The sequence below is a fragment of the Vitis vinifera genome, chromosome 10, assembly GCF_030704535.1.
Source record: "Vitis vinifera cultivar Pinot Noir 40024 chromosome 10, ASM3070453v1".
NCBI classification, from domain to species: Eukaryota; Viridiplantae; Streptophyta; class Magnoliopsida; order Vitales; family Vitaceae; genus Vitis; species Vitis vinifera.
This window is the reverse complement of record NC_081814.1, coordinates 8775382-8792095: the sequence shown is the minus strand read 5'-3', so window position 1 is coordinate 8792095 and position 16714 is coordinate 8775382. Positions and strand designations below refer to the sequence as shown.

General features: G+C 36.3%; 1 protein-coding gene across 2 annotated transcripts; it reads right to left on the bottom strand.

The window, feature by feature from the left end:
• LOC100256688 (integrin-linked protein kinase 1) lies at positions 1-15867 on the bottom strand. 2 transcript variants are annotated; one of them, XM_002263190.5, is made up of 12 exons: positions 15272-15864; positions 13172-13246; positions 12931-13026; positions 8495-8580; positions 8273-8393; positions 6932-7011; positions 5225-5287; positions 4892-5010; positions 4555-4640; positions 3675-3796; positions 3182-3293; positions 1-335 (listed from the first exon to the last, which is right to left on the bottom strand). In XM_002263190.5, the coding sequence occupies exons 1-12, from the start codon at positions 15599-15601 to the stop codon at positions 237-239; spliced, it is 1389 nt and encodes a 462-aa protein (XP_002263226.1). In that variant the 5' UTR covers positions 15602-15864; the 3' UTR covers positions 1-236. The 2 variants fall into 2 exon arrangements, with proteins under 2 accessions (XP_002263226.1, XP_059596043.1); XM_059740060.1 differs by lacking the exon at positions 1-335 and having other exon boundaries at positions 2930-3293; positions 15272-15867.
• Between the last annotated feature and the right edge of the window lie 847 nt (positions 15868-16714).

Here is a 16714-nt window from a genome sequence, read left to right as displayed (position 1 = left end):
TTGATACCTAAAAATGCAAAGCAATTTTATTACACGGTTTTACATAAACGGATCCACTTTTTTATAGCAATATATGCCACATGAATTGTAGTTCTCAGCCCACAAATGCAAAAAGGGTGAGTTTCTATTTTAATGAAGAAACTGTGTTTTCCACGCTACATAAACCAAACTTCACAGTTCTATCACCAAGTTGGGAAGAGAAAACTATGGCACACAAATCCCCTGCTATTCATTTACTACCGGTTTGGACGAGATGAACGGCTGGAGGTGCTTAGATCAGAATGATCTTTCTTCCACATTGCTTCCAGGTTCTGAAAACATTTCAATGGCCTAACCTGCTCCAACCACCCCAAAAGAAGAAAGAAAGATTCAGCTTTGCAATTGCAATAATCAAACATGGATGTTACTGAACAAAGCAATGGCATAAAAATTATCTTTACAGTGTGGTGCCCTATATCTAAGAGGGGCCAGGAACAGCACATTAGTTTTTTTAAATAAGAGACCAGCTTATTTATTTAACCCAATCAACGCATTCACTATCTCTACACTCCAACAACAAAAGGAAAGGTCCAGTTCATGATCATAAATATTGATGTCTGGTTGCAAATTGATAGTTGGACCAATGAGCAGCCATCTCCTGCCTAACCTTCATACACACAAGTCTGATGAGGCTAACTTGCAAGCGCCATTTCACCAGTTGTTTCCAGCCATGTGGGTCCTCCACCAGGAGACCTCATCTTCTCATGCCAGAGCATTGTGCTGTCCTAGTGCAGCAGCAACAACTTGGATGGATGTCCAAACTGTTGTGTGGAGTTTAATTATACCATACGCTTTTCCACAATTGTGGATCGATCTTTGCAATAAGGTTGACCCCAGGGCTGCTTGATCATTGCTGGGCTAAGAGAGGGATGAATGAGGGAGAGGAGTGGCCCAAAAGGGATTATAAAGGATGGGGAAAAGTGGAAGGGAAGGGGGATCACTGAAAGAGGAAAATTAGATAGAGAAGTAACGACTCATAAGAGCACAGAAGTCTTGTAAACAGGGGCAGGAACAGAGTGACATTTTAGGAGTAAAGTAAGCGCTAAGAAAGCCTAAGCTTGAGGATGAGGGCCAGCCTCAATCCTGGGAGGTTCAAGCCAAGGTCAGGCCCATGCCAAGCCAAGGCCTTGAAATTTTTTTAGGGTGGGCAGGCTACAGGTTTTACACTCCTACTTAAGGTAAGCCTATCCAAAGTGGTGTCCTTTTAACCATCACAATCCCCACCTACACTTGTCTCAACCATACCCAGAAAGATTCAATGAGGCTATATGATCCTTGTCGAGGTGAAAGCTCTCACAAAGAAGGAGGGAGCAAGATTAACCTAATGAAAGCTCTCACAAAGAGGGAGGGAGCAAGATTAACCTAACTTCAACCTCCTGAAAATTATACATGCCCTCATGACCCCCTCAATCAAACTAGCACGTCAACCCACCCGTTTCGTTGGACTATCCCTATCCCCACCTCTGTTCTCTTCAATAGTCAAACTGGCATAACTTGCATGCACCTCCATTACTTCCTTGATATCTTCATTACCCACAGGCTTGATCAAAACCTCCAATTTCATGAGCTTCCCAAATCGTTTATTGACAGCACAAACTCCTGGTACTCTTCACCCTCCAAGTCAAGTCACTCACAGAAGATTCTCCCACTTTTGTAAGTTCTTTACATGCAAGGAGGTTTCTAATGCGGGACTATAAAATTTCCAGCACTGTATGGTTTTCTTGGGTTATAGAATGAGGTGAAAATAATAAAAGATGGCTGAAAAAAAAAAAAAAAAAAGAAATCCTTGACCAATCACACCACGATTCCTACACAATCACACCTAGATTTCCTAAGCAATCACACTCGGAAGACAATCATACCTCAAAGAAAGCACAGTAGATGTTGAAATTATTTATTAAAATTTTAGCTCTTTTCACTTTGAAAGAGTACATGGGTATTATATGAACTCTTATAACTATCTTCCCTAGTAGCACAATTTTCATAATTCCTTATCTTTCGTTGCAAGAATAACAAAAGAATATTATTTAAAAACTAAAAGAAATAAAAACTTTTCTAATATAATAAGAAGACAAAGAAATAGAACTTGGCACAAAGTAAACCACTACCTAAATTGAAACCTAACAAAAAGTAAATCCTAAAAATCAATCCTAATATAATAAAAAGACTCTAAATAGAATAATGAAACCAAAATATCCTGTTTTCCTTTTTTGTGGATAAACCCTATGGGTTCATTCCTCACATTTTCACATCCATCAAACTAAGGAGCATCAACGTGGAAGTGGTAGGGGGGACCAAGTAGCCTCTGTTTGTCAAATATGAGAATGTGCCATGAATCCCTGAGAGACCCAAGTTCGCCTCCCCATAGCAATCTGATGGCAGATTATAAGAATACCTCCAGTATCTCCCCATGTTAATCTTCTCTAACCTCTATGAAGCAACTTCCACACCAGTGGCTCAATCCAAGTGTTTTTTGAGATTGAGGATTAGTGCAGAGAGTGCAGGACCCCTATTGTGCATGCTTGATGAATCATAATGGCGTCAACAAGCACAGGTCAATTCAAAAATAGGAGTTACAATGGTGCTAGTACCTCAGTTAAGACAATGAAGCTAATTGAGATGTTTGGCTGCTCTAACGTCTCCGCGTAAAATGGCAATTAATACTACAACTATTGGATGGGGTTTTCTTCGGAAGTCACAAGCCTCGCCATCATCATGCGAGCACCTTGTGTTGAACATTTCCCTTGGGATTATTTCTAGAGTCCCAAAATCTTATTGCATTTCACTTTTCCCTCAAAGGTGGATATCTTACCATTTACCATTCACATGGTGAACCTCACCATAGAAAGAACCTTCCACTGATTATCCATATACCAGATTCATGGAACATGAACCAATATTACTAACCATTTAATTATTGGAAATTGGTAAAATTTCTTGCTGGTGCAGCTTAAAAGTTATAAACATAAATAGATGAAGTAATTGAGGACCTCCTACCCACCAAGGGAAAATTTAGAAAAAAAAATTATCCAGAACAAAATAATAGAGAAGGAAAAATAAATAAATTTATATATATATATATATATATATAGAGAGAGAGAGAGAGAGAGAGAGAGAGAGAGAGAGAGAGAGAGAGAGTGACCTTCCAACGCCTCTTTTGACCAAGATGGTTATAAATGCGGTCCAGCCTAGTAAGTATTTGCCCAAATGTTGGTCTCTTCGTAGGATTCTCATTCCAGCATTCCTCAATCAACCTGTAGGCAGAAAGATAGAATGATTCTTTTCCTTGACAGATCAGCGAAGTTAGATGAGCTTCACTTAGAAAGTCATAAGATAACTCAATATTTTCGAGATAAGACCAAATTGGATTAGAAAACAGTCAATTATTTGTTGTACAAGCACATTTTTCTCAGACCACAAAAAATAAATAAAAATGAAAAATACAGTTGAATCACATAAACTTGGCAAAGTAAAAGTAAAACAGAGGATATACTATGAATAGGACAAATGTATTACCAAAAAGATATAGGCTACCAAAGACAAGAAAATAAAAAGTAGTATTTTTGATATGTTTCTTATCATCCATAAAAGCAGACAACTTGAACATAAACATCCAAGATACAAGTAGGACTCACTCTTTAAGTCCATGAGAATAAAGCTTGGATGGAGCTCTGAAAGGCGGTCGCTCTTGTGCAGCATATACTTTAGGAACCTCATTTTCTGGCTTTGCACTGAAAGGTGGACAGCCCTCAATCATCTGAAAGCACATCACAACTATTACTTATCAAGTGTCTTCCATTGGATGGAATTTTCGTTAAAAGCATGAGCTAGAATCTAAGAAAGTATCAATTAAACATAATACAAACAGTTTCCTCCTACATTTATCCCCGTATAAACAAATTACACCAGCAAAGAAAGAATATATGACATCAAGAAAATGAGTTGGAGGAATATTTTGAATTTTTTTTAGCAATAATTTATTCGAGATATTCCAGCACACTCTTTAAATTATGTAGGCCACACTGGACTTATTGTTTTCAACATATATCTAATTACATATGGGGTACACTGCATCAACATGTTGCTTTGTTGATGTCTGTGTTTCTTTCACTTCATTAGTCAAAAAAAAAATAACATAGCATATTGAATGAACCTGATTTCATATAAAACAAAAGAGGAAAGAAAAGAAATATAGCCCTTATATCAGTAGTCGTTAATATGAATCACAATTTTTTTTCCCATGATCAACAATGCCAAAATATTGTCTTGATTAATCAGAAATTCCTGTGACATTTGTAGCATGGCTATCCTTTACAACTAGAAAACAGTATAAAAATAAAAACAATGAGTACAACCAAATAAATTTGCATATAAAAGCCTAGTGGACTATCTATATGAATTCATGTAGTGAACTTTGAAGTGCAGACCATATAGAAGAATAGAGGCAAATGTTGTAACATGGCCAAGACAAGACTTCAGGAATACATTTAGTCCAAGAATGAAGAAAACTTTTACCTCTTGTAGAATTAGAGCAAATGAAAAAACATCCACCTTGGTATCATAAGCTTCATTTTTAAAAACCTCTGGAGCCAAATATCGACCTGTTCATGACAAATAACATGTCTTGTTACCAATTACAAATTCATGATCTGCCATGTTACAAAGATTTTGTATTTAGTTTTTCTAAGAAACACCAAAGAAATTAACAAAACAACAAAATTGTGGAGCACAAATATGTGAAAGTTCCTATGTCCACTTTAACATGCATGACTCCTTACAGAAAGGGTGTGCTAATAATTCATGTATTAAAGTTTTGAAAACAATGACAAGTAATCCAAAACTGCATACTCACAAGAAGTTTCTTGACAGATTAGAGGGTAATCTTCTTTAACTGTATTAGCAACTTTCAGCAGCTTGCTAACTCCAAAGTCTGCAACTTTCAGATGTCCCGAATCATCCCGCAATATATTTCTGTTATCTTACTCGAAGGTAACACAAGAAAGCTCTGATATTTTCAGACTAATAAGGAAAATACATTTATGCAAGTGCATGTTTGTGTGTGTGTCTGTCTGTCTGTCTGTCTGTCTGTGTGGATAAGCATACATGTGCAAACAAAGCCAGTAAAAGAAAAGAACAGAAGAGAAAAGAGAGCATAAGAAAACCCAACTGAGACAAGAAAACTTACGAAGGCTCTAGATCACGATGAATTATTGCTTCTGGTCTATGCTCATGCAAATAATTCATTCCCCTGCAAGCTTGCCAATTACAATATAATAAGGGAAAATATCCGAGTTCCTAGCTACCAGATTGAATAATATTTCAGGTTCCCATATAAAGGACCAACTGACTCACAGAAACTTAAACATGTTTGTGACCATCAATTAAAACACATATGTTTGAGAAACTAATATATATTTTCTGTTTCTTTGACAGTCTTGCATTTCCAAGATTAGCATGAAGATTTTCTAAAATTATATTCAGAATCAATCTTCATTTCAGTTAAAGAAAACAAGATGAAATCAGGAATCTACAAAACCTCTTTACAGATTATTGAAAATTTTGCGTAAGTCATCCAAAAAAATATACTTATAGGAGAAAATTTAAGCAACCAAAACAATTTCCAAAATTCCAAAAATAAATAAATAGATAAATAAAAATAAACAGACAAACAAAGTGAGAAACAAGAAACAAAAAAACAAAACCAAACCTCAAATTTTATCATTGTATCAAACCTTATCCACAAGTGTGATTTCAGAATATCTAGTCTATGGCTTAACAAATTTGAGAGTCTAATTTGCTAAATATTGATCCAGAACACTAGAATATCAATCAAAACCAGTTTTTGTTTAGCCATTGATCATATCAATAAGGTCAGACAATATGTCTTATGTTGACCATCTATCATCCATAACTGCCCTCCTTTATCCAACTTCAGAAATTGTTGAGCAGCCAACCCCAAATAATTGAGATTAAGAACTTTTTAGGTTGAGCTTGACCTGAGTAGTTGGTCATTCATCATGGAGTAAAAAGGTTTACTATTTTAAAGATGATTCCGTCCAAGAATCCTAATTATGCAAGCTTTTTCTTCCAAATAATTAAAAGCATAGACCATAATTTTAAAAGTTCTTTATTCCAGTCACTTCTTTCAAAACTTTTTTACTTCATGAGCTATATCAACAACTGACCTCAGTTCTAACATGAAAAGCAATTATTATAATGACATCCTGATTTTATTCAGTAACAAACTGAATAAATAATTAAAATATTATGACAGTCTTATGATTTATTTTGTAACACATTGTCCAACTTGAAACTTCAACTGCAGATTCTATTTTTGTCAGATGACTATTGTATCTTTTGTGGTTGTTGACCTTTGTGTTGTTTAGAAGGATAATCCTTCCTTGTTCTGTAAGGACCCTTTGTTTTGTTTGCAGGGTAGTTTTATTAGTAAAGGAAGCAAGAGAGACTTGACATTGGCACCCATGTCTGTTCAGGCGCATTTGAAAGAGTAAAATTGTAGGATTTTCTCTAGTTTTGAGTTGACAGATGCCTTTTCTCAAACCCTTTTAATTAGTTCAAAGGCTTTCCTGAGGTTGAGAGCTCATCTCTTCCCATTTTCATCGACTGCTTAGGAAGGGGTTAAATATTGGTTTTGCCTTTGAAATTGAATTCTCTTTATTTTTTCTCTTTTGTGCTTTTCTTTTGTATACATTCAATGTACTAGGTGAGTGCCATTTTATGCTAAGGACTTGACAATTGTTAATAAAAAATAAAATCAAATCAACATCCAATTGTTCAATTGTCTGTCAATATCAAAAGTCGATTCTCAATTGCAAAATCGGCATATCAAGAAAATTATAGTTAATTCTAGCATATAAATTGAGTAAAGGACCTTGCAATATCAAGCGCAAATTTCACAGCTGTGGCCGTTTTTAATGCTCCTTTTCTTTTCAAGAATGCATGAAGATCTCCCTGAAAATAAGTAGCCAAATAAAGATCAGAAAAGCTAAATTCTACAAGAATAAAATGTGCTTCATAATTAACTTGAAGAAGTTTCGTCATCCTTAATTTCCCCCATTGATTGAGGCCAGGAATCTTCATTCCTTTTTTTTTTTTTTTTTCCATTCTCTCCTTTCTTTTCCTTCTCTCAGTTTATTTTATTTTATTAGACAAGGAACTTTACAAAAACAAAGGACTTGACAACAAGAGCAACATTTTACTACTCACCACAATGTCAATTGTTTCAATTAACAAAGTGAAACTTTCATAGGTATGAACCAAAGAAAAGCAAGATAACACAAAGTTCCTTCTTAAGTTATCTAATCATATCTCCACTGACTCACACCAGTTTTTCTGAAACACAATGCTGGATATGCTGGTGATGCCCACAAAATCTCCCAACCCCTCCTTATTCCTTTCTGGAGAGTCTACCCATTGATCCCCCACCCTTCAATGAACACTAGCCCTCCTAAATTCCTCAAACTTCTCAGCTCTGACTCTCCTCCACATGCTATTTATCACATCTCATATAGTATTTTAATTAGAACGTCTAATAGTTATTGTGCCTCCAGGCTCAACAGCACCGACATGAAATCTTTGCATTCATTTTCAGCACTATATTTCAGTAGAAATTAATGTAGTTGTCATTTTATAAACAAGTGAAAGCGCTATTAATCCTCACAATTTTAATTTTTAATATAGTAAAAGAAAACAAATGTCACAATGATGCATTCCCCATGTGGAAGATTCCAGGATGTGAAAAGAACTTGTAAAGAAGCAGTAATGTAGACACAAACCATCTCATAGTAAAGGATCAACCAAAGAAAATAAAAATCCAAAATGGTAGAAATGCCTCTAATCATCTGAAGGAAAAGAGAAATTACATACATCTACATAAAAGAACAGGCAAAGCACAGATAGGCTAGACATAAAAACCTATTTAGTAAGGAAAATCACTCAAGAGCTTGAATAGATACTACAAACAATTTTTTTTGGACAGGCAAAATCAGAAAAAAGGCAATGAAGACCAGAAACCATATAAAAAAAATAAAAAAATAAAAAAAACACTCATAACGGGTATTGGAGATGAAAAATGCATAGAAAAACAAGAGCACCTGACTATGCAAAAAATTATAGGAAAATCAAAGATCCAAGAAACAGCTAATCAGTAACAGTTCCAAGGATCATTACATTAATTTTATTTCATTCTAGTAATCTGAATGATGAAAAAAACCTTGGGTAAATATTCTGTCACAATCATCATTGGACTACTTTGAGTTACAGCACCCAGAAACTGGACTACATTGGGATGTCGTATCTTCTGAAGCAATGCAAGCTCATCTCTAAATGCCTTCCTGTGCAAAACCAACAGCTTTCAGATGGATAAAAGCAATCTACCAGCAGAAATAAGGCCACAAATAAAAATCAAAACTCATTGCTAGTATTGAAAACCCACACTTTATCCTCATCAATTATCACTTCGTCCCCAAGCCTTTTTACAGCAACTTGAATTCCACGCCATGATGCAATGCGGTAGGTTCCCTGGGATATTACTTTGTCCAGTTAAATTACATATTAATGGATGAAAATTAACTAAATAACCAAGGTACAGTGTTTTGACATTTGGAATGTAAGTATCAGCCCACTATAAGAATATTAAACTGATTTGTTTAAAAGTTGAAGTGCATCACTTGCTAAAAGGAAAAAAATGAGAAGAAACTAGGAGTACAGTTGGATGGAAAGAAAAGATAATCAGAACAACAAACATAACTATGTTCACATGATAGATGGAAAACATGGCACATAATTACAATTCAAAAAAACAAAAAAAAAAACACATTGCAGCCACAGAAATTATAACATTAATGGGAGACTTTTGTACACAAGTGCTATCCTGAAGTTTTTATTGTTGCAATTGCTTGCTGGTAGCTTCTTAAAGATCAGCAAATTGAAATACCACTTCATGGATGACATGAGCCAGAGATGGCTCACACTGCACAAAGATATGCTACTTCAGTAGCTTAAACAAAATTACCAAGCACAAAAAGACTCTTATTTCTATTTATTTCAATCTGACACTATTAAAACAAACAAACGCGTACATGAATCAAAATCTGAAAGGTTATAATTTTGAGAAGCCAGAAAGCATAAAATGAGAAAAGACTGAGTATGACCCTGGGTCCAGTTTAGTCCACTTTTCAGTGCTTGGGAAGTATTTTCTCTGCTAAAGTGCTCTAAGTTGTGTTGACTGAAACACTTCAAGACAGAGCAGATTTGGAGCTTAGAGAATCTTTCCACAAAGCTGGGTTAGAGATGCTTCAGCAAGAGAGAAGGTAGGAAGAGGTTTCTGACAAAAAGATTTCTATTTTGAACAGCTACCTTTTCCCTATACAGCTCCTCTCAGATAAGCCCTTAATTGAAAACTACAGCTGTGTCAAACAGACCCTACATCAAAATCAAATCAGACACCCACTGTACTCAATTCAGAAAATTAGAATGGTTCTACAAATTTCAATCAACAAAAGAAAACACAGACAATATATAATTTTGTTGATTCCCCTGCAAATGCTTTGCACTCAAATCCAGCAAACCTGTTGATTTTTATTGCATTAATTTCATTCATATCCCTTGAGGTTTAGTGGAAATACACTAAGGCACCATTGGTTTCAAATTTCGTTAGTTAACACCCCTATAGATGTATTTCATATATAAATTTATTTTTAAGAGAATAAAATTTATTTTTTATAAAATTGTTAAAACACACCTACCTATAATATCTTTAAAAAATACATTTTATAAATAGACGAAATTTATAGGGGTGCTAATTGACAAAATTTGAAACCAATGGTAGTTAGTTGTATCTACACCAAACTTCGAGAGTCCGAGTGAAATTAACCCTTCTTTATTTTAAACCTACCATTGAAATGTGGAGAACTTATCTCATTCCTTGTTTTGTAAGACCTAGTGTTTTAATCCCATTATTTCAGCCAAAATGTCTAAACTTTTCTGTGTAAAGAGAAAAAAACCCCACATCTTTCTTTCAACAAAAAGAGCTTAGTCACCTTTCCATAGTTCTCATGAATGATTCCATGTCATTCACCAAATTTGAATTCCACTTATGGACCAAGCAAAGAAACTTTCCTTGTTGCAGATCAAAACTGCTTCATCTGCTCTTCAAGATATCTGTCCAAAACCATCCCTCCCATGCTTACAGGTAGTATACACAAAAACAACCCAAGGCAAAGCACAAACATAGATGGTCTACAATAACAGGGCAAAGCTAACCACAATAAAGAGTATCTAGGAAATTCAACATAGAGAGGAACTCCAACAACAAAGAATCCCTAGACCACCCCAAAAGCATTTGAATGAAGAGATCCTTTAATCTTTGGTCAGAAAGCTCTCATCTTTGAAGGCCCTTCGATTGCGCTCTTTCCAAATACACCAAAATAAGCAAATAGGAGCCAAACGTCAAATTGCTCTTTTCTTCTTTTGAAACCCCTTCACTTTCCACAATAAGAGGAGATTTCTCACTTAGGCTGAAAATACCCAAACCAATCCAAAAAAGGCTAACAAAAAGGTCCATAGCTCTCTTGTCTTGGCACAATGAATCAAAATGTGATCAACTAATTCTTCACTATCTTTACAAAGATTACATTTGTTGACCATTTGTCATCCCCTCTTCATTAAAGTATCTACAATTAAGATTTTCCCCTATACAGCTTCCCAAGCAAAAAAGCAAGTTCTGGGAGGAGCACGGGATCCCCAAATCTCCTTGCCAAGAAAAACTACATTATTCTCCACCCCCAAAAAGTGTCCTCGCCTTCTTGCACTTTTAACGGGTAAAGAAATCCCAAAAAGTGGGTCACCTCCTCTACCTCCCAATCTTAGAAGGGTCCTCTAAATTGAACCTCTCAAAACTCCCCTTCGCCCCCTTCTTTTTCCCATAATTCTGCAACTGTAGCATTTTTGTGGGATGCTATCCTGAAAAGAGTAAGGTAAACATCTTTCAGCTTAAAGTCTCCTGCCCAAATATCCCACCAAAATCTTATTCAGCTACCATTCCCTATTCAGATAAGAGTTTCGACACTGAACTCTTCCCACCCTTTTCTAATGTCCTTCCAAAGGCTCATACCAAATGAATCCCTCCTCCCTTTAATAGTCCAACCACCACACCCCCCCCCCCCCCCCCATCTCCCTGAATTTTCCACAAATGATCTTCCTCCACAAGCTTTCACACTCAACAAAGAACCTCCATAACCATTTGTCTAGCAAGGCTTGATTTGAGATTGTCCAGCCTTCTTAGTCCCAACCCTTCAAAAATTTTAGCCTTACACACATCTAGCCATTTTACCAAGTGGATCTTTCTCCTATCTCCCAAATCTCCCCACCAAAAGTCTCTTTGAATTCTCTCTAATCTAATTCTCACTTTTCTAGGAATTACAAAGAGGGACATAAAATAGATAGGGAGATTTGAAAGAGTACTCTTAATAAGGACTAGTCTTCTTCCTTTGGATAGGTAAGGTTTTTTTTCCAAATGGCCAATTTCCTTTTAAATCTCTCCTCAATTGAATCTCATACACCATAATGCTTAGTAGGGGCCCTAAAGGGAACCTAGATAAGAAGTAGGAATCTTTCCTACTTTGCATCCAAAGAGAGAAGTTGCTCTATCTACATCCTCCGTCTCTCCTATTGGACTAATTTCACTTTTTTGCAAATTGATTTTCAAACTTGACGCCAATTCAAAACCAATGACAATCCATTTCCAATATTTCAACTACAATACATCATCCTCACAAAAAAGAAGGGTATCATCAGCAAACAAAAGGCGTGAAACTTAAGTCTCCTCTTCCCCTCTACCATCAATCTTGAAGCCCCTAATGAACCCTCCCTGTTTGGCCTTTGCAATTAGACTACCGAAGGTTTCCATTACCAACACAAAGAGATAGGGTGAAAGAGGGCCCCCTTGCATTAGGCTATTGGGCTATTGGGCTATTGGGCATATCTATTTTTTATATCAATATACATACCCTATTTATTTCATAAAAACTGAAATACTCATTTCCCATTTAATGCAAATCCAAATTTCCATCAATTACCATTACCCATTTAACATATAGCGAAATTTTCATCCAATACCCATTACCAATTTAAACCCAAATGCCCACCACATACCCATTGCCCATTTAAACCTAAATACCCATCATATAACAATTACCCATTACCCATTCTCTGCACAAATACCCACTTCCCATTTTGTTTTGAACAGAAGAGTGAAGATGCATGAATCAGTCATGGATGACGCAGCAGTAGCAAAGTGATGCAAACAGAGGATCCCAAGGCATGCTAGTCCTCTCTCTTTCCAGCCTCCATTTTCATACCTCACCTCCTCTCCACTGCCCTTCTCTCATTCTCAGCCCAAATACCCAAACGCAAACAGAGGTTCCTAAAGGCAACATGACCAGATTAATTAGTCTCAGCATCTTCTCGAAGTCATCACACGAATCATCCAAAGATGACTAAGTCATCTCCAAGTTGGCTGAGTTGTCTCACGATTCAACAAAATATCAAACTCAGTCACTGGAATCATAATGGACATGCCAAGGCAGATATTAGTTGCCGAGCCATACCAGTCTTGGTCAAGATTTTGAATCTTGTCACCAACATAAGGAATGAAACAGCTATAGGTAAAGAAAATGCATTCAAGAATATTGGCAAAAAAAATATTGATGCCATTTACCAACGAATCCACAATAAAATTAGCAAATGTTTTTGTCACTGGCAGTTTTAGAAGCAAGCAAGAATTAGTGCAATGAACTTTCAAAACAAGACCAGTAAAAGAAACAAGTTTAAGGACACCAGCATCCTAAAGAGTAAAGAACAATGGATTACCTTAGTTATGTCAACACTGTTTGTAAAATCAAGCTCCTTAGGATCAATTTCATACTCTGGGACTTCACGGGCATTATTTACATGCATGGGAGCCATCTAAACACAAAAACACAGGAAAGGAATAAATCCAAACCATGCTATCAACGAGAACCAACAACTAAGGTCTGTACATACTTCTTCAAAATCAGCAATTACAGTTCACTTATCACCATATATATATACAACCAAGTCCAAGACATACCAGATGTTGTGCACCATGTTTCTCCAGAAGTTTGATTACATCATGGTTTTTGTAATGTATTGCATCTGCAAGGGGCTGTTCAGGTACCATTAGCATATTGCGAAAATAAATACAGCTACAATAAATATGGTTCAGCCTTCCATATGAACATCTAGATATCTGAGAAATGAAAATAATTACAAGAGAGATGGAGAGAGGGATGGGGGGCACAACATATACAGTTCAACTGATAAGTGCTTTAAAATTCCACCATTTCCAGAGAAATTAAAATATGGTGAAACTTTTTTTCTTGCTATGAAAAGTATGTAGAATATGGTAAATCTTCCTGCAATTATTTCGGCATCCTTTAGTTTTTTGAAGTATTTAATTAAAGATTGAAAGAACCAGTCCTTTATATATCTGCTCAAACCAATACAAGAAGACTCACAGGTGCAATTCAAGAGAAAAAATGAAAAAAAAAAATTATGCACGAATTACAAAATGGCCATGTTACCCAACATTTCATGGAATAGCAAATAGGTAAAAGGACAGGGAGGGCAGCATCTTGGATCAGTTGAATGTCCCCAAACAAAACACAAACAATGGAGGATAGGAGCTACTAATATTTGATGGAATAAACCGAAAACAAAAAGTGTCCTTTAAAGAGAAATAAGATGAGAAAAAGTAAGCCAAATTAAAATCCAATAACATAAGTTTTGCTAATTTATAGAGACTAAAACTATAAAGAATAGTAAATAAGATAAATAAAAAAATAAAAGGAAAGTAAAATAAAATTGAAGGAAAGGTTTAGAGGTGAATTTGAGATTAAAGGTGCATGGGAGTGTGAATATGAGACCATGGGAGGATGAATATGAGATCCTGTGTGGTGAGATGATGAAAGGATTAGTCTAGATCCTATAAGATGACAAGGACCTTTAACATCATCTAGAGGGAATAAGTTTCTAGCACCCCATAAGAGGTGCCTCCTCCAAAATGTGAAGAGGAATTTTGGAACACTAAACACTAGTGGGATCAAAGCAAACAATATCTACATAAGATACTAGGCCATGAAACCATGTAATACAATTGTACACCATCAGCTTATCAATATCCACAAAGGACAATGGGTTACACCATATAACATAGTTGTATGGTATAAAAAGGCAAAGAAACATATTAATTGAGGTAAGAAACCTTAACTATTACCAATCTAAGATCTTGGCACTTTTTATATTGATGTCGTAATCATTTCTTTATATAACTTTATCCCAATTTTTATTTTCTAGAAAAAGCACTTTGAGTCCAATTTCACTGGCTTCTCATTATACAAAGCATATTTAATGGATGTCCAATATTATAGTGGCACAAATAATGTTCAAAAAATGATACAACCATACCAAGCAGGGGAGGAGCCAGGTTAGGATCAAGGGGGGGCTGCTCAGGTATAAGGAGCAACAAGTTTACCATTGAGCTAACAATTTTGTTATATTTTGGCCCCTCTGAAATAAATCTTGGTATTTTTTTCCCCTAGCACAAGTTCCTGGCTACGTCACTGACACCAAGTCCAACCAGCATGCCCTAACCTGATACTCAACTTAAGCTCAGATTACCAGGTAGCAGGAATCTTATCTGCAGGAATCTTATCTACATTATGTAAACAAAGACATGAAACAGAAGCCTGATAAAGTAAAAAACATAAACAAGAAAGATTCCTACAAAACTGGACCAACAAGTCAAGGACAGATCATAAACATAATTATATATCTTTATAGCATATAACTAACTGTTACTGGAGTTGGAACCGGGGTCTGAAAAACCAGTTTCAAGGCCCAATTCCCTGCAACCAAATAAGTTTAATTTACTTTATGCTTCATATAGGTGCACAATTGGAAGTCCAGTTTTCCACACTTTTTCCTTTTTTGGTGGAAAATTGAGGTCCGTGGAATTGAAATCCAATCGGAAATCATTGTTCATTTCTCTATTTAATATTCGAAACTACAGAAGTATAATTCCAGGCGAATAACCAAACAAACATTCGTAATTCATCAATGAACAAAAGAACCAAAACACATCGCAGTCGCAACAATTCAAAATAGAGAGAGCAAAAAGCAGCAATCTTACTGTGCTTCCCCAGCGATCTTCGAGGTCAATTTCAGCCCCATTCTTCAACAAAAACTCAACCACATCGCTGAAGCCCTGACACGCGGCCACATGGAGAGCCGTCCGATTATCAATATCCCTGAAATTGACATCCATTCCCGAATCCAAAAGCTCGCGCAGCCCCTCCAAGTCGCCCTCATTTGCCAGATACATCAGCCTGACCCTGGGATCAATCCCCTCAACATCTCCCTGCTCACCTTCGGTCAGAGCTTCATCCCGGGCCCTTTCCGGCGCCAGGGACGACTGCTTCCCCAAGGTGAACCTCACCGCCGTCTTCGATTCCACAGCCATCGGAACCCAAAAAAACAGACGATTATTTCAATTGAGTAGAGCTTAAACCCAAAAACTTCCGAATTTGGAAGATTAAACCTAAGAAGTGGTGATTTGGATCTAGAGAGGAAAAAAAAAAGTTGGCAGATTGAAAAAGAGTTGGAATATCCAGTGGTAAGTAATGTTGACGATTTTTTGAATAAGCGAAGATATGCGGGTGGGCGAGCGTCACGCGTTGGTGGAGCGTGAGAGAATTGGATTTCGGCAGACGCGGATGTTAACTGTATGCTAACTAACGTATGCTGGAGGGAAACAGACGCCTTTCCCCTTTGAGCAGGAGGAGTTCACATGAGTGGGACCCACACTTGTAGGTTCTTTCGATTTTAATATAAAATTAGTGAAAATTCCGTAATTTACAAAACCCAAATAATATCTTATAATCTAAAAGAATAATAATAATAATAATAATAAATAAATAAATAAATCACCTATACGACCTTTTCATAATGATAAGTTGCTTTCTATATAGGTTGTTAAAACTTTGAAAAGCACAAAATTAATTTTCTACGAGGGTTTTATTAGATCAACATAGGCGAGGTTAGGTAGCATAAGGCGAGAAAAGCAAGACTTTCCACGTGACCATAACTATGAATAGTTGTTCAAATAATTAAAGTCACGTCACTTTTGCAATCCAATTGTTTTCCCACTTATCTGCCATCAGCCACCATTGCATTCACATATTCTAACTTCTATGTCCCAAAGAATACGTAGGGTCAAACCAAACCACAGCGCAAGTAAGCCCCATAGATCGGTGCATTCTATTCTTGGTCAATTTGGTTCGATTTTCCATAACACACCATTTAAAAATCTTAAAAATTGACTTTGTTTGGATTTTAAAAAGACATGATCGAATCAATATTTTAAAACTTTGTGTTTCGATGCAGAAGCAAGGAGGTGAATATTGGTCTTCTATGGATGCCCTTGTCTGTAGTTGACCAAAACTTTGTCCAACGACAAGTAGAGGTTTCATAATAACCTCATCCCCCTCCTTGACAAGAAGGGTAAACAATTCGATGTCGCACACATTACGTTACTTTAAGCGCCTTCTTCGAACGACATGAGACTCTCAATCGT